The following is a 19,986-nucleotide window of genomic DNA, read 5'->3' as shown; positions in this document are numbered from 1 at the left end:
CAGACCTGTGCTTTCATCAATGTATGGAACTCCTAGATGAGGAAACTCCCTCTACCAGTGCACTACCAATATATTTTCTCTTTAACTTAAGGTCTTAATGAGTGGCTTAGAACACTAAGTGGTTAAATGACTTACCCAAGGTCACACCAGCAGCATGAGTCAGAGGAAGGTTTTTAATTTAGCACTTCTTGTCTCTGAGTCCAGGTTTCTATCCAGTATGCCACATGGTCTATATAGATTTAAGAGATTACTTGTGAGAGGCCATGTAGAATCATGGGTAGAATACTGACAAGTCAAATTTAGATTCATCTTATCTCTGAAACCAGTTATGTAACTTTGTTAGTCATTTAATCTCCCAAAGCCCCCAAAGAGCTAAAACTGTAGAGAGCTGCTTTGTTTTGCAACATTAGGGAGAATTTAAACACTCAGGAGGTTCCCGACATCAGTAAAATCATATCTAAATGAACAATCATTATAATCAGAACATAATAGAATTATATTTACATATGTGTCTACTTATCTTCATAGTTATGGATATTGGCAAAGTACTAAGGTACCTTGGAAAGGTGCTAGATTTCTACTGAGAAGTCCTGAGTTTGATTACTCACTAATATACATGTGACCTTAGGCAAGTCACTTGACTACTATGGGATTCTGTGCCATCATCTGTTTAAAACAGAAGAAGATGAGTTTAGACTTCCCCTCTAAAAATTATAATTCTATTATAATTTAATCTTTAATTTTAAATTATTTAATCTATTATAATTTAATACTTCATAAAATATTAATAATAAATCTTAATATATAAATGCTATCATCTTCATTTAGAAAGCAGAAGCTGCCATCACTGACCTAGACAGGGTATAACTTCATATGCCACAAGCCACCCTTTTCCGTCATCGCCTTCTCCACACTCTCACAATCGTGATTCTCCCTCAATGAAGAAATTTTCTCCATAAATCTAGATTGGCAACTCATTTGTAGACTGTATCTTGAGAGTGTTGTGGAATAGAGAGAAATTAAGGAGTTTTTCCAGAGTTTCACAGCTAAAATCTGTCTAGCCAGGACTTCATTATGGGTCTTTCTGATATCCAGGTTGGCCATCTGCTCTCTATGCAATAAAACCATATTGCCTACAAAATATGTGCAATCATAAGGAGATTAGGTATTTCTTTAAAATTCTAAAGGTAATATTTCATCCAATATGTGCCAATGACATAAATGTATGTTCATTCCATGGGCACATATCAATTTCTACTAATATACATCCTTTTGGTTGTTTTTAAAAAATAATGTTTTATACAACTAGCATCAATTCAAGGCTGCCTATGTTTCAATTTCAATTCTAGGGGGAAAAAAGCAGACTTTTGACCACTCTATGAAGACAATAGAATTGAGAAAAAATATTCAATGTAGAAGAAAACAAATGATCATAGTTAAGTTGCAGTGTTCAAGAAAAACACCAGAAAGTTTGGTTTTCTAGTTCAGAAGATCTTTTTTTAAAAAAATCATTCAAATTGACAAAAATATCCCTTTCTCTTGAGGATAGAGGCAACAGGAGATATAAAGGAATTCTCTGGTCAATGTTCTTCATCTGGTTCGACCTGAGAAAGTTAATCTAGTCATCTCTCTCTCTCCAGAAGTATATAGTTAGCATTTCCTTGTAGAACCAAATGAGCACAAAAACATGGGTTTATTCAAGGTCCTTGAGATTTTGTTGTTTAGACATTCTAAACCTGAAGTCTATGAACTTCATTTTAACTATTTTTCACAACTATATTCCAATATAATTGACCTTTAAGTTTCTATATATTTTAATTTATGTGTGTAAAAACATTGTTCTAAGAAAGGATTAAATAGTCTCAAAGTGATCTAGGAAATCAACACATGAGGTAAGAATCCCTCATTTAGTGAAATGCCTAGATTTTATGGTAATCTATAATAATAATAAAATTATAAAGCCTTACAGTAGAAAGTTGTTGTTTAGTCATTTCTCCTTCATGCCCAGCTCCTTATGATCCTATTTGAGGTTTTCTTGGGTAAGATACGGTTATGGTTTTCCATTTCCTTCTTCATCTATTTTATAGATGAAGAAATGAGGTGAATAAGGTTGTGACTTCTCAATTGTCATCCAGCTAGCAATTGAACTCAAGAAGAAAAGTCTACCTCGTTCTAAGCCCACTGTTCTATCCACTGCACCACCAGGCAATAATACCCACCACCATTATATATATATATATATATATATATATATGTATATATATATACATATATATGCATCCATATATAAATCAACTAATCATCCATTAACAAGTGGTTTTTAAGCACTTACTATAAGGCTGGCACTTGGTAAATGATAGGGATCCAAAGAGAAAAAAAGGAAACATAACTCTTGCTATCTAGAACCTTGTATTCTAATATTGGAGAGAACACATACACGAATTATCAAATACAAATTGCATGTACGCACATACACTCATGAAGCAATGTAATGACTTGTTTGTGGCTTCTCTATACATGATCAAGGCACTGAAAAGCAAGATTGAGGGGAACATGGGAAAGCACATAGAAGGGTTCACTAAAGAACTCAGTTTGGAGGTTCTGGAAGAAACATCTTCTATGATGAATGACTTGCAATTTACAGAAGGGATTGGATTAAAATTTTTTGGGAAGTTATGTGACATAAAGAACTTTTCTTTTATAAAGGGTTGGAATACACAAGGAAAATTAGTGTGGACATTTTATGAGTTTATTCCTTAGGTTTTGAAGCTTTCTTTTTGGAAAAATATGAAGGCTGATCTGCTTGAGAAGAAATATCAACCAGATGCTCAGAACTACTCCTAGCCTACTCAGTCCATAAATACTTTTGATGATATTTTTTTCCACTGAGGTGTATCTAACAACCATGCATTTTTTAAATAAATAAAATTTCTTTCTAAACACTCAAAATGAATTTGTATTTTACTGATATGTATCAGTAGAAAGAATTTATTTACCAGCAGTTCTTTATATCAATGAAATCAGTGGTCCAGACCCAAAAAGAAAGAAGAAAAATATAACTGAGGATACTTTTTAAACTTCCTCAAAGTGGCATTTCCTTATGGTATATTAAAACTCTGATGGGCATTAGAAATAATAAGCATTATGTGGTGAGATGAGCATCAGCTTGAAGACAAAGAATCTGGTTAGACTTCACACTCTTTCTCACAAGTCACGTCAATTCTCTGACCATCAGTTACTCTTGTTCTTATCATTTTTCAATTGGGCCTGACTCTCTGTGATCCCATTTGGTGTTTTCTTGGAAGAGATACTGGAGTAGTTTGTCATTTCTTTCTCCAGTCCATTTTACAGATGAGGAAACTGAAGAAAGTGCAGTAAGTACCTGAGACCAGATATGAACTCATGAAGTTGAGTTTTCCTGACTTCAGGCCCAGCACCCTATCCACTGCTCCACTCAGTTTATTTATCTGTAAAATGTACAAGTCAGATGAGAAAAACATGAAACTATTTTAGCCCTACAGCCATGATCCTATGATGTGTTTACAACCATTTGAAGTTCATTTTTTTTGCATATTATATATTGATCTTTACAACAACCTTATGATATAGATGCTTTGATTATCCCTCTTTTAAAAATGAATAACCTAACCTGTTTGAAGTGGTGACTTGTCCAAAGTCACAAAGCTAGTTAGTTTTGAAGGCAGAATTGGAGTGCAGATCTTCTAAATTCCAAATTCAAAACTCCACCCACCATTCCATATTGCCTCTCCAAGGAACAATATCAATGCATTTATGTATGGATAGCATTAAAGACCACATTCCCATGACATGAATAAACACAGGGAGAAGCTAACTTTTTTGGTACAATTATCTATAGAGAATATCATAAATTCCTTTTGACTTAAAAGAGAGAAAACAGTGATATCACTGGATAAACCAACATTTAATGAAACCTATGTCTTGCTCTTATGTTAACAAGGGATTGTACACACTCTTTAAAGCTGATTATCATACGCAGTGTCTAAGAATTGAAAGAACTCTTGTATAATTAAAGAATTTAAGAATCACTACATCTCCTTTCTCAGCAGGGAAAATTGCTTCTAATTACGGTAATACGCTCACAGGAATCCCTTTTATTGACATATTTCTGTTGGCGTATGTTATGTACATTCTAAAAGGCAATGCTGCCATAAAGAAGTCTTTTTCTTTTCTTTATTTTCAAGAGACTAAACACAGAGAGTTAGCATATATGACAAGAGAAGCCTTTGTTTCCTTCTTAGACTTCACTCATCAAAGAGTTCCATTTCAGATCTTAAAGACTGACTTACTAGTAATTTTAAGATGACAAAAAGGAAACCTAAAAGGATATGTTCAGAGTAAAAATGTCCTCTTGATGTATATTTGGGAAAGATTTTCATGAATCATAGCTATAATTCCAAAGCAATTTTGGGATGAATTGTAAGTATAAACTATCTTATGCTAATATTTTTCTTCCTGACTCACTGGAATCTTTAGCTTCACATCTGCTATGACCTAGAAATCTGGGGGTTAATTTAGAATAAATTATGTACTCGGGAAATAAGTAACAAGCATTATAAAATTGACCTTCCCCCCTTTAAAGAACAAGAACAATCTAGAGTGAGAGTGAACAAATGATAAAATGATAAGTTGTTGGGTATCATTTAAAAGGCAATAGAATGGAATCAGGACTTGATTTTAAACCCACCTGTGAGATCTAACTGTGTATGAGTAGGGACTCCAATTCCCTGAGGCTCAAGTAACCTAATACCATAAGTTGTAGACCACCTAGTGGAGAGAATTCTCAAACCCAGTGAAACCATAGATTTGTAATATAGTGATATGAACAGCTGACAGTGAATAGAGGATAATACATTATATCACACATGACTCAATCATGCTCATCATCATCTTCCCCTTTCAAATGGATTCCACTTCTAATTTCCTTGTTTCTGTCAATCATACCAATGGTTAATTATCTCACCTTCCTTCCATCCTTCCTTCCTTCCTTCCTTCCTTCCTTCCTTCCTTCCTTCCTTCCTTCCTTCTTTCTTTCTTTCTTTCTTTCTTTCTTTCTTTCTTTCTTTCTTTCTTTCTTTCTTTCTTTCTTTCTTTCTTTCTTTCTTTCTTTCTTTCTTTCTTTCTTCTTTCTTTCTTTCTTTCTTTCTTTCTTTCTTTCTTTCTTTCTTCTTTCTTTCTTTCTTTCTTTCTTTCTTTCTTTCTTTCTTTCTTTCTTTCTTTCTTTCTTTCTTTCTTTCTTTCTTTCTTTCTTTCTTTCTTTCTTTCTTTTCTTTCTTTCTTTCTTTTTTCTTTCTTTCTCTCTCTCTTTCTTTCTTTCTTTCTTTCTTTCTTTCTTTCTTTCTTTCTTTCTTTCTTTCTTTCTTTTTCTTTCATTGTCTCCTCTCTCTTCCTTCTCTCTCTCTCTCTCTCTCTCTCTCTCTCTCTCTCTCTCTCTCTCTCTCTCTCTCTCTCTCTCCTCTCTCTCTCTCTCTCTCTTTCTCTCTTACTTCCTTTCTCCATATAGAGTCAGTATTAATTAAGATTTTTTTTCTCTTTATCACACTATTTTAAGTAAAATTGGGGAGAAGAAATAGCAGACTGACAATACTTGCCTCTTGGCTAACTTCTCTAACTATGCTGTCTTTTAAAATTATTCTTTACTTCCTTATGGGACAGCTAGATGGTGCAGGTTATAGAATGCTTCATCTGGAGTCAGAAAGAGTCATCTTCCTGAGTTCAAATGTGATGTGATCTCTGATACTGAATAACTGTGTGACCTTAGGTGAGACACTTAACCCTGTTGGCCTTAGATTCCTCATCTATAAAATCAGCTGGAGAAGGAAATGGAAAAACCACTTTAGTATATTTGCCAAAAAAAACTCCAAATGAAGTTTGTGAGGAATCAGATATGATTAAACAACAAAAACAACAATGCCAAAGCCTTCCTTATATGGCTTTTAAGTACTACTCTAAGTACAGAAGAGTTCATCATTAGCAGGCCAGCAAGCTGATAGGTGATTATTTCTTTAATTGTGACCACTGAAGAAACAATGATCCTATATGTAAATGCTTGAAAATTCTACTAGTTCCCTATATTAATAACATTATCTCTAAAATGCATTATTTCTCAAAATCCTCTATATTTGTATACTAGTTCACTTGACCAGTTCCCTACTCAGTAGTACCACTACTACATCCACTGCTCCAAAGAGGTTATTAAGCTTCACTTTCTCACAAATACACCAAGCAAGGCTGCCTTCCTATTTTTATTTATGTTATTCCCATCATTAGTAATACATTCAGTCCGCTTCTCTGCCTAAACAAACCTTATTCATCCATTCAGCCCTTTGAAAAATTCAACTTCTATGGAATCTTCCATGTCCAGGAATCAAAAAGATCTCAATTTCTAAAAAATCTATTCAGGGATACTTGATGCAAATATACCTATACTAACTATTCATTAGCAAACATAATCATATCATCACAGATTATCTAAATTTCAATAGATATAATTTCTTGCTTTATTAAATCTGTTGTGAAGAACGATGCAAATATCACACTTCATCCAAAAATAATTTCTGTATTTGTCCTGGATCTACTAATGACAGAGAAATAGAGTGATTATCTATCTCCTACGCCACAAATATTTAAAAGATGTTTTTCTTTTTTCAAGTAATAAAAAACCCTAACCCAATAATACTTCTAATACTATTGAACTGGTTTATCATAAAAAGAAATAAATATAAGGACAGTGAATAAGAACTGGACCTGTGAGTCCTTTGGCATTAGGGACTCCCTTGTGAGGCAATGCCCTTTCTACCAGTTCAAGGCAGCATTTTGCAACATTCAGTCTAAGAGACGTCTACAGCACAAACACATTAAGTAATTTGGTGAGGGACACACAGCCAAAACATGTTTAAAGGACAACTTAAATCCATGTTCTCCTGGCTCTGAAAGTAGCTCTTTGTCCTCAATTCCAAAGTTTAATGTTTGTTTATTTTTAACACTAAAGAACTGGGGAGAAAAGCACGAAAAGAAGCACAAAAATAGTGGAAAGGCCAAAGGAAGGAGCATGAGCAAATAACTAGTATCTTAAAGAGATTGTGGTGAAAGGTAAGCAAAAGACAAAGAAAGTTTCCTGACTGATATAAAAAATATAAACATCTATACATAAGGTAGTAGGGATAATTAAAAGAAATATAAAGATAACCCTTCCTACTTAGCCCTACTTCAGTGGATAATGGGGAATAAAGAAGTCTAAGGAAAAGTAATTAAAACATGATGAAATAAAAATATGTATTGTATGAGAGCATGTGTATTACCTTAATATGACATGCTGTCTTAGAGAGGGAGGAGAGAGAGGGGGAGAAAACCTGGATCACAAGATATCAGAAAATGATTCTTAATTTTTTTCATGTAAAAAATAAAACCAATGTTAAAAGAAAATTAATCAAAATCGCTTATCAACAAGGGAATATGACCACAAGGTAATTCAGATATACAATAGTGCTTTGGCTAAGAACAAGAAAGATTAGAAGTAAGTTTTCATCAATGCCCATAATAAATCCAAAATAAGTGAGGAGGAGAGAATCTTAAAATCATTATTGTTGAGAAAGTTTCAAAGGAGGCCATGAAAATAATACAGATTTTTAATTTTTTAAAGGCAATACTTTGATCTATAGTTATTTGCATTATTGAAGAGCAGTAACATTTCAACATGAAGTCCTCGATGGGTACCATGTTAAGCTCAATAATTATTCTAACCTAAACTTAATCATTGAAAAAATATTTTCTGTTAAATATATGAGGAAGAGCACTGGAATAATTTTGCATTTAAATTGACTCCCAAAGTACGCAATATTGGTGTCCATACCACCTTCATTTTATTTGTTCTAGACTTCTCAATTTAGTAGAAATTGCCAATTGTGTGAAAGAGACAGTTAACACTGTAAGTTGTGATATTTGCACAAATTGGGATTTTATGCTATAATTTATAAATTCCTTCCCATCTCTCCATCTGTCTTCAGACTCATCTCTCTCAGAGATCACAATCCCTAATTTAATTTGTCCCCCACCTCAAAGTCACTCATCTTCTGATATATCCACTTGTATAGCCCTATGGTAGTGTGGTACATATCCTTGATCATCTGATCTATGTCTATATGTCCTGGGGAAATTCTTCCCTTTTCTTAGCGGTTTCCTATTTAAGTATATATTCTTTCTAAATGTTTGTAGACTCAGACCAACAGACTTTCTGGTACTTATTTTCATAATACCCTCCCTATTAAATAGTTTGTAACAAATTAAGGAATTCTTTAAAATGTAACAAAATGATAAAGAAAAAGGGACTTATACATACAGAAAATCTACCACTGTATTGAAGTTTTAAATATATATATATATATTTTTTTTTCTAAAACAACCAAGGAAAAGCTATTTGGATAGCCAAGTAAAAAGAAGGTTTGTGCATTAACTGTTGCAAAGACTTTCAAACTTTTATGTCATGGTATTATCTTTGCCCGTGGACAGCTACTTAGTTATTTGTTTATTTAAAGCAACCATGCAATACATTAAGGCATTTGTTTCTTAGGTTATCACAGTCTAGAAGTCAAATTAATATATTGATGACCAAAATAATGACAACTCTCTCTTCAAAGGGAAACAGAACTTTTGTGAAGGAGTAGCATCTCTGCCTTTGGTCACAAAGATCTAATATACTAAGATATGTTTCATCAAAATGGTTCCAAATTAAAATGTTCTGTCATACTGCCAGGGGTTACAGGTATTTAAATGAAGTCCACAGTGAAAGGCAAAGACACAAGATTTCCCAGAGAAAATAAAAATGGAATGAAATGAATAAAAAAATGACAAAACAGTGAAACATATCATTTGGCATCCTACAAGTGGAAGAATTGTTATGGATTTGCTCTTCATACTATATACACTCTGCTGCAATAATTCAAAATAGTGTCTTTTTGAAGTATAAAAAACTACATACATCCTTATACATTTCAGTATTTCCCTATAAATGGGCAAACCTAGAGTAAGAAAGGTAGAAAGGAAGAAATTAAAATTTGAGATGTACAAATAACTCAAAAATTGAAAAATGAATTCACAATTCAAAAAAAAGTCCATGTCTTAGAAAACACTAAAGCAATTGGAATATTTTTTTTTCAAATGACCAGCCTTAGCATTTGACTTGAAACATATAAGTGAGTCAAAGAACTACACTACAGAAATCATATATACCAAAGGAAAAGCACTGCCATCATTTAAAAATTAGACAACAAACATCCTCACTAACAAGCCACTACTGGAAATCAGAGGCAACTCTACATAGACATGTTTACATTACAAAAATAAAATCATATTGTCTTCAAGTTATAAATACTTTTCAGGGGAGAGCTCGTGTGGAGAAGTATGTGGAAAGCAGGGTGAAACTATGAGAATTATAAGATTATATAAACATTATTTGATATTACTGGTGTGCAAGTATCTAATTAAAACTACTGCAAAAACATACTATGCTTAAGATTCAAATTTGACTCTGTACATACTTAATTCTGTGTCCTCCTTCCACAAAATGGCAGGTATGAATTGGTTTTGTTATTTTCATTTATTAATAAAACAGAACATAATCACTGAATCATGATTAAAAAGAACAGCTAGTTAATAATGTAATAGTTAATAATATGAAGAAAATTCAAAATGTATAATAAACAAAGCAAAAAAGAAATGATAATTAGGGATGATTCTAAAAAAAAAACCCAGTTCTTTAGAATATTCTTTAGAATAGAAGAATGGAATATTTTAGTATATACAATTAAATTCTTTTATAACACAAATTGATATTCTTTTTTCTCCAAAATTTATATTTTGCAGTTATGATTTTTAAAAGATACTATCTAAAGCATTTCAAAGCATGAATAACCAGGGAAAAGGGTTCACCAAAAAAGACAAATTTCAAATAGAAACTCTATTCACTAGTAGAAAATCAACAAGAATGCATTTCAAAACACCATTTAGCTTATTGTATATAACTATCAGAATATACCAATAATTCCATAGTAAGTAAATAACACAAGTTTATCTTTCAGACATTTTAGAGAGCCTCTTTTACTGTCCTCTCATCTATAAGCTTATTAAAGTATTTATTCAAATAAAAATATCATCAAAACAAGTTTGTATTCCTTTTGACTTCTTAATGTTTGACTTGTTTGAAACATGCCACCCATAAGTGAATTAAACTATTTTTTGTAAGGAAGCTAATATATGTTTTCTCTACTCAAGTTAAAAAATTCAACATAAAATTTCATATTTGTCTCTGAGAAAAATGAACCAGGAAACAAACATCAAATACCATCTTTTTCCCCCCATAATCAACGCAGAGCATCCATATTCCTAAAGACAATTCAATCTCAGACAATTCTATTCCACTGCAAAAGTCAGACTATTCTATCCATTTATAAGAAAACAAAAATCTCATGGACTCCATAATTATTCTTTATTGTACTATGCTACACTGGCTTTCCACCATAGGAGCAACACTTCCAAACAGTCTGATTAATTCATTTCCTTTCCATTTTTGTTTCTGAAACAACAATTCCATTTGGCCCTTGGCAGATCAATAGATTTTTCTATAGTACCAAGAAAAGAAATCTTTTTTTCCCCTCTCACGTAGAAAGCTACCCTCCATGTTCAAAAAACAAACTCTCATAAGAATAAAAAAAAAAAGGATTATCAGTGCACATTTATTGGATGAATGGGATAGAAATGCTTCTTACCAAGTACCCCCAGCCGATAGTTGACTGTGATGACTATCACATTCCCATAACTTGCCAGGACACTGCCGTCATACAAATTCCCTGTGCCTTCCATGTAGGAGCCACCATGAATGTACACCATCACAGGTTTGGGGCCCCCACTGTCCCGAATATCTGAAAAAAATAATTCATAGATGTTCTTATCCCTCAAATGGAAAGTAAAACACATAATACATTTTTCATGGAAGGTCTGATTTTAAAATATTTATAGATTGCTGCCTCTTAGTGTTTCTCAAACAAGACTTTTTTATATACTAATCACAAAACAGATCTGTACCACCATGGGTATTGCTTTTAACACAGTGGAAAGGAAAACTTGGTGGCTATGTAAAAATATGTAATCTCATACTCAGAGCTAGTGATATTAAAGTAGGGAGCTTCTGGGATTATAGCATTAAATGCTGAAGAAAGGATGCTTGCGAATTTCCTTGGGTTTCTTATTTGGGGGAAACAACCATTTCTCTGTATATAGAATGTATGTATTTGGGCAAAGGGATGCCCATGTTTGTAACTATGCAGATATATATTTTTACACACGAGTGTCAATTTCAAAGACTATGATCATGTCATCACAGTTGTGAAAGGAAGGGAGTTTAATTTCTCTAAATTAAAACAAAGCCTTTTCTCTCTTTTTTCTTATGAACATTGTGAAATTCTTTTAACAACTCCAATGGGATTAGGTCAAAAATCATCTTTGTCTCAGAATTTGCTGGTAGACACAGGTAATTAGAAAAGTCCCTGTTAAGTTGCAACAGGTTAATTTCACTACTTAAGATAACCACTAAGTGTCAAATGAATGAATTACATTTAAGTGCTCAAACTGGAAAAGTCAGGAGCTCAAAGGACTTGACTATGTGTGATCACTTAATGATGAGTGATTTAAATTATACTTTTAGTGAACTTGGTTGTCGTCCTATCTCCTCACTCCTCCATCAGGGAGGAAAACCAATGCAATTATATTTTCTTCCTGTCAGATGTGAATGATCTGAGAAACTGATTCAACTATAGTCTTTGTAAGGATGCTGAACCCAGGGCCAGGCAGGGCATAGTCTGAGAAAAGATTACTGAAAATTAGGATGATATTAAAGTGTCCTACTTCTACATTTTCTAAAGAATTGGAAAGGGCTATGCTCATAGTTTTGTGACAGCCTCTAAATGCACTATCAAAAAATATACTCTTATATGGAAAATGTAAAGAAATGAAGTTAATATCACAATGCCTGGATTTCAATGGAGATCATAAATTTAGACTGGTAAGGAATTTGACAGGGCATCCTTTCATGCTCAGTTAAGAGATCATTTAATTGAACTTCATTTTACTAATGAGGAAAGTGAGACCTAGAGTTACTTGGTTCAAATCAAGGATGATACAAAGTGATCTGTAATATAAACTGAGGTTCTCTCACCCTTGTTTAAACATAATCTCCAAGGGACACTGCCAGAAAAAAGGAGAAAATGTCAGCAGACAACTATGGATTTGTGAAAGATATTATGTTTACTGAGATTTCCCATAAGGACTCTATTCTACCTGGGGCTCATATTTCGAAATACTGGCTATATGTTGTGTACAAATTATACACAACACAAGATCCCATCTAATCTGTAAAGATCTGTGTGCAGAAGACAGGCCAGTGTTTTCCAATCACTTCAACCTCCACCTTCAATGATTGTTTATATCCTGTTTTACCTTCCTATCATTCTCATATGGCTGGCACCAAGGAAGCAATCATAAATTATTAAACTGAAATCATTAACTGACTGTTCACAGCAGAAATTGTACTCTGCTAATTGTGTGCTTAGAGGTAGCACAGAGGGAGACTGTTCCAGAATTCTTCTTTAATTAAAATTACATAGAATTACAAAGCGCCAACTGTGAACAGTAATGAAATTTTGGTTGCACCACTTGGTTCATGTGAAAAACTACATATAGATGTGTGTGTGTGTGTGTGTGTGTGTGTGTGTGTGTGTGTGTGTGTGTACAGCTCTTTGAGGGGACCTGCCTTGTCTTATATGTGATCAAGAAAATCAAAAGAAGAGATGCTAAAATGATGAAGTGTTTTCTGTGTCAATAATTTGGGGGACATTTTTATTCTCTTGGATAATACTGCCTATAGGTGATCAATAATCAATACTGAGCTTCTGGAGGGCCAGGATACTTTTATTTTCATATATATATATATATATATATATATATATATATATATATATATATATATATATATATATATCCATGTGGTTAAAGAGGTGGTTTTGACATCAAGGAGATCCAGCTTTGACTCACATCTCTGATGTACGCCTGTGTGACTAGAAAAATCAGAACAATTCTGAGCCCCATAGGCAGGTCTCAAAGATCATAAACTGCAGAAAATGTGCCAATTTGCATTGATAGAGGAAGTTTCCTCACATGGGTCTCTTGACTTATGTCTAAGAAGGCAGAGATCTCACTCCATTTCAAGTACCTCTATATAATTGGGTCCTAAAGTATTAAAAATGCAGAAAAAAATCTAGCTCTCAGGACTCATTACCATACTATGCTTTAAAGTTGCCCCATTGCAAATGATAGAAGAAAATCATCAAAATAAATTTTTCTTTAGTGGTAACTTTCAGGAGAATTAAATCCTACTTTTACAAGAAGTCAAATAAGGGTCTAGAATTGATGCTGCATTATCTAGGAAGCATATCTGATGTTCGCTTTCAGTTAATAGACCAATAAGTCCTTTGATTATTAATAGTAAGTGTATGTTTGAAAATCACATTTATATTATTATCTAGGATTCTGAGTATAAGCTTATTTCCCCAGAATCCTTTTCATTATGTCAGTGAATTGGAAAACTTGGCATTTAATGATATTATCCATCAATTCCCATATATTGGAAATACTTTTTAAAAAAAGTTTTAGGAGCTATTTCACATTTAATTCAAACCTCCTTACTTTGTTATCATTTTAATGACTTGTGTAATGTCACTGAAAACTGAACTAGGAATCTTGTCTTTGCCAATCAGAAGGTTATTCACAAGTCTCATGAAAGATAAGTAAGAATTTCTTACTTGAGTTGAGACAAGATGATACCAATGATGTCAAGGTAACCTTATGGTATAAACTTGTCATCCATCTCTCACATCTGAAAATCAAGGACAATTCCAAATGATTCTATTTAATGTGCAAATCCAGAAAGGGTTCTTGTATTGCTTCATTTAAAAAATATGAAAACTTCAACGTGTTTGAGGATGAAAGCAAAAACTTAGCTGTTCTGCACCTAGGGCAAATGTTGCAAAGGAGTGGGATGATTGAAGTTTAGTTGGTGTACAAAACACCAGAAGTTTTCTAAATTGTTGAAAGAGAAAGACATACTTTTGGAACAAGGATATAATGCCATCATATGGATAAGAGAAAGAGAGTATAGGGGAAGAAATATTTATTTGATATCTTCTTTGTCCAAATTTTCTGCCTGGGATTCAAGATTGATCATTCAAGTCTCTCTCTGTCTCTCTCTCTCTCTCTGTCTCTGTCTCTGTCTCTCTCTGTCTCTCTCTGTCTCTCTCTCTCTCTCTCTCTCTCTCACTCTCTCTCTGTCTGTCTCCTCTCTCTGTCTCATATATATAAGAAGGCAAAAGTTAATTTCCTAACCTTGCGAAAGTAACTTGAGGACTTTAGGTCTCAGATTTCTCATATGTACAATGAGAATGTTAGACTAATATACCTCTATGGTTGATCCTTTTACCATAAAGTTCTACTATTCCTAACCCATATTTTTAAGATTCAAAAAATTTAAGATATCCATTTTCATGGTTAAATATCCTGAAGCAAAATTAGCTTCCTTTAACAGTTACTAAAATTGTTTTGTTATCTTCTCATAATCCATAAAACATTATGGGGATGCTATAATGAAAAAATATATATTTTAGTGCCTAATACTCTGGATTATCAATTGGGGGAGTATTTATTATCTGGTCAATTAATTATTGGCTCTGTTGTGTTTACATCCAGCATATTAAAATAGTTTTTAAGAGGTTAATAAAAAGACAAATTTCAAATTTGTATAGCTAAGATATTGGAAAGAGTTGAGAGTTTACTTCAATAAAATCGACATGGAATATATGTGGTATTTCAGTGTTTGGGGGAAAAAAAGGAGGAGAGTGATAAAGATTCGAATTCCTCCAGAGGTCCAAAATGAATTTCTGTATTGAGATGTATGTTCAGCTCTATAATAACTGCATAGGAAGAAAATTTCCCAAGGCTTTGGAGCTCTTTCTAGAAACTCTATTGTACAGGGGAATATTTACTTATTTCCTAATGGTGAATAGACTGTGTGATGTCATCTGCAGATGAAATTTCATCTGCCATTAACATCTCTATTAAAATATCCTGTTCATGATTCAATATGGCCAAAACATTTGCTGAATAGCCAAACTCCTAATAAGACTCTCCTTTAAGCTATCTGTTCCTTGGATAGCATAAATTTACCTTGACTCTAATGTTGAACTCCAAGCTTTTCCAGCTGGGGTAGGACCTAACAGAACTTGAAATCTCCCAGCTTGGTTTTTAAGAGAACTAAGAATTCTCCAAATATGATAGAACATTAGAGTAGGACTTCAAATGATGTTTAACTAATAATTAAATTCATTTTAGTTATTTAGTGAGAATTATGAGTAAATAATTTTGATTGTACAATTATTCTGTTAAAGATGGGTCAAAGAGAGTTGAAAGAATTTGACTATCATGAAATATGCACAAACTACATTAAATATATTTTTCTTTGATGATATAAGAGTCATTCCAAGATCTTCTTAGTCCTAACACTTATCTCTACTTTTGCATTTATTCTGAAATTATTGACATATGATATTTTTGTCTCCCTCAATGTATATAAGACCTTTGAGAATAGGGATGATTTATACTTTTTCTATTTGTTTCCAAATTCAGAATCAACTGAAGTTCCTGACACATAGAAGGAGCTTGGTTGATCTTTGTTTATATATATATATATCGATTCTTATGATGTCAGAGTCCTATTTATTACAAATCATTTAAAATTGAAACAATTTTCCCGGGACTCATGATGCATGGTACTTTTTTGAAACGGTATTTTACTTTAATGTCTTTAATCAAATAAATAACTAAGATATATTAGATAAACTTATATTATGCATATTTAAAATATCAGTGGGACTCAGCATAGAGTATTGAATTAGAGTCAGCCACAGAAACAAGAAGTCCTGAGTTCAAGTTCTATATCTCACAAATAATGGCCATTCTAGCCTATGAAAGTCACTTGACTCTTAGGACCTTTGATGACCCTAAGGGTATATGTTTCAGAAAAGGTGTTCATTTTCACTAAGAAAATAACTTTCCTTATTGGGAGTTTTTATATGAATTAAATCATTAATGTAGTCCTTGGCAAAAATTATGGACACTGGCTAGATTCTATAACTAAAGAGGTAAAAATCCCAGTGTCTTCTGTCCAGCTCAACCACACAGAAGGTATTGTGTTCACATCTGGGTAGCACATCATGAGAAGAGCATTGATATCCTGGAGAGAACAATCACAAAATCATACCCTAGAAGTATCAATTTAAGGATCAGGAGGTATTTAGCCTAGGGAGAAAAAAAAGCCTAAAGGGAAATATAAGCACTATCCTCAAGTGTCTGAAGGGTTATCCTGTGGAAGAAGAAAATTAGATTCATTCTTCTTGGTCTCAGAGGATAGAACTAAGAGTGATGGGTAGGAAGTGTAAGGAGGTAGATTTAAACTTGTCTTAAGGAAGAACTTCTTAATAAAATTGTCAAAATGTGGAATATCTGCATCGTGAAATAATGTGTCCTTTTATTCCAAGTTTAGGCTCAAAGAGAAAAATAAATGGATAGGATTATTAGAGGATTCTGTATATTATCAGTTAGGATTAGATGGCTACTAAGGTGACTTCCATTTTTGACATTCTATAGCTAATGAAATGTATTTTCTTTGCTTGAAAAACCTATTATCTTTGTAGGAGTTTAAAGATGTAATAACCTGAAATTATGATTTTAGCTACACTAAAAAAATTCAGATTGGTCCTGGTTTCCCTACTTGGAGGTTATTATTAGACTATAAAATGCACTTGTCCCCTTGGGTGTTTTAAAGCAAAAAAGAAAAAAAAATGACTCACTCATGATTGGGCTGGAGGTGGAAGTGTGGGTGTAAGCTCTGTCTGATTACTGCCACTTGTTTGGAGCAATACTCAGAATGACACAAATAGCAGTTATAAGAGAAGCAAACTACTTGACAATAAACCATCCAGTTCATTAAAGACAGCAACTGACAGACAGCTGTCAATTTTGAAAGCAGCCTCTGGCTCAAGGTCTTAAAGAGGTAGAGAGTGTTAACTGGACATGGGTAATGGAGAAGGTGATTGGGTGGGGGTGGAAATAAATGGGTGTACAGTTGTCTAAGGAATTTTTTAGTAGTCTCCCAAGGAGGATAGTTCAACTGAGAGGTGACTGAAAAAAAGTATGGGTGCTTGATGAAGGGGACCAACTGTTGAAAAGTGAATTACAAAGACCTGGGATTTGAGTACTATGTCTGATACTATCTATGCACATGTGGTCAAGTCATTTGTGCTCTCTGGACTTAAATGACCTCATTTGTAAAATGACCTCATTTAATTTCTTCCACAGGGTTAATAGAAGACTCAAATGAGAGAGTGAGCCATAAGTATGTGTGTATACGTTTATGTGTATGTGAATATGGGTCATTATCATTTATACCTCTTTGGCTATGGGATATTGACTGAATTTTGGCTTGAATTAAAAGTAAACGTAGCTTTAATTCCAAAAATAGTAGCTCCATATTCATTGAGAGAAGAAACATAATGAAAAGTAATTGAATTTTTATATAGTTTTTTTTAAGAGGGTGGGTTTATAGGTTCATAAAATTAGATTTGGAAGGAACCTTAGAGATTCATCCAGCCCAAATTCTGTCATAGAGATGAAGAATCCGAAGGAGTCCCATAAGTCTATAATGACTTGCTAAGGTGATATAGGTGGTAAAAGGCATTGAGAAGAATGTAATCCATTCCTGGCTTCTGATTACAAATCCAACATTTTTTCCCCTGAACTATGCTACTTTTCAAATTCCTCAGTGGTTTTCCATTATTAGAAAAAATCAATGCCCTTAATTGAAAGTAGTTTTGACATTCCATTTTTTAAAAGTGTTTTTAAAATATTTTTGGCTCAGTAATTCCTATGATTTCTTCACAACCTATCCTGGATAAGTTAACATCCGCCAGTTTACATGAGTATATCAAGTCTATTTAATGACTATTTTAAAATATAAAATGTATAGTAAAATAAACCTATGAGATACAGTAGATCTTTCCTTCAGGAATGGTCAGTTTAATTTATAAATTAAATTTTTGTAAATAACTGTCTCCTCTGGTTTTATTTAAGAAAATAAAAAAGATAATCAAAAATATGTTTTAAAATATGAAAGTTATTATTATCATTGTTATTATTAATAGTTGAATTTAAGTATTGCATTATAAATACTATCTCATTTGATCCTCCTAAAACTTTGGGAAGTACATGCTATTATTATTCCCATTTTACAGATGAGAAAAAAGAGGCAGACAGGAGTTGTATGTCTTGCCCAGAGTCACAGAGAAGTATACAAAGCTGAATTCCAACAGATCTTTCTGACTCTAAGTTCCTTACTCCATCTACTATTCCACTTGGATGGAAAATAAGTGATGTGTTTGAGTGGAATATTTAGAAAATGCATAACTAAATTTCTTAAACACTGATATAAGTATTTGTTTGGTCATTTCAGTTTTGTCCAATTCTATGTTACCATTTTGGGGTTTTCTTGGCAAAGGTACTGGAGTGGATTGCCATTTCCTTCTCTAGCCCATTTTACAGATGAGGAAAATGAAGGCAAACTGGGTTAAGTGTTCTGCCTCTGGTCACATAGCTTGTGTCTCAGGCTAGATTTAGACTCACAAAGATGATTCTTCCTGACTTCAGACCCTGTATTCTATCCACTGCACCATCTAGCGGTCCTTACAATGACTGGCATTTATTAAATCTTATCTCCTAAAGAATATGATGGGTCATGTTGCTTTGGAAGAACACTAGACTTGGAATCAGGGTGCCTGGGTTCAAACCCCATCTCTCCCATATTGACCTTGCTTGACTTAGGAGAGTACTCTGGATCTCAGTTTCTGCATAAATGAAGAACTGGATGATACCTAAGATTTCTTTCTCTATGATATTCTGATGCTGAAAATAACAGATATCCTCCTGAAATTCCTTGTTTTCCATATTCTTCTCTGAACATTCTGGCACATTTTAGGCAGATTAACAACAACAACAACATGATTTCTATGCTAAACTGATAACAAATATTCTGATCATCTATCAAAGGACTCAGAAAAATTCGCAAATTTTATTATTTAATTGAAGGCTCTGTAAAAATATTTCTTATAGCACATTCAGATGATAAAATTAGACAGACTTTATGTTTCTGTTTAAAAATTTCATGGACCATTTGTTGTTTAATCTTTACTAATATATGACCAAATTCTATGAAAATTATGTTCTGAAAATGCCATTTACCTTCAAAATTGTACTTTATATTTCATAGAAATGGCATTTAAATTCTCCCAAATCTGACCATCCCCACAAATTGAGCTATCTAATTAAAACAGAGCTGAAAATATATACTATAATGAACTGGAAATCAGAACTGTATGACTGGAAAAGAACTTGGAGGCTTCTGATCCATGCCAACCTTGGCTCATTTTATAGAGGTTTAGTTCACTTTTGTTTTAGTTCAGTTTTCAGAGGTAAGAGAAGAAACTGACTTGACAAAGGTCACATAAATGATAATTGACAGAGGTAGAATTTGAACCCAAATCGTCTGATTCCAGTAACAGTTCACTTTACCGTGTATGACATCAATTTTTACTCCAGTTTTCATATCAATCTTTATCTTTATATGACTATTTAATGTAACTAGGAGTAATCCTTGCACTGTAATGGTCTAACTAATGGTAAATAGTTAATTTAGGTAAGGGAGAGTCAATATGTCAGAATGAATAATTAGATAATTTTTTGAACCTGGAAGATCTGGGCTTAGATCTTGTCCTGGACAATCACACTAGCTGTGAA

At 33.2% G+C, this 19,986-nt stretch overlaps 1 protein-coding gene across 13 annotated transcripts in view; it reads right to left on the bottom strand.

The window, feature by feature from the left end:
- NLGN1 (neuroligin 1) overlaps positions 1-19,986 on the bottom strand; it is a 1,017,320-nt gene that overhangs the window by 490,545 nt on the left and 506,789 nt on the right. For all 13 annotated transcript variants that reach the window (XM_056806783.1, XM_056806784.1, XM_007501938.3 and 10 more), the window contains 1 exon segment: positions 10,803-10,955. In XM_056806783.1, coding sequence (XP_056662761.1) covers positions 10,803-10,955 — 153 coding nt within the window.

This window comes from Monodelphis domestica, chromosome 8 (genome assembly GCF_027887165.1).
Source record: "Monodelphis domestica isolate mMonDom1 chromosome 8, mMonDom1.pri, whole genome shotgun sequence".
In the NCBI taxonomy this organism is placed as follows: Eukaryota; Metazoa; Chordata; class Mammalia; order Didelphimorphia; family Didelphidae; genus Monodelphis; species Monodelphis domestica.
The sequence above is the reverse complement of the archived record's forward strand: the minus strand, read 5'-3'. Positions and strand labels throughout refer to the sequence as shown.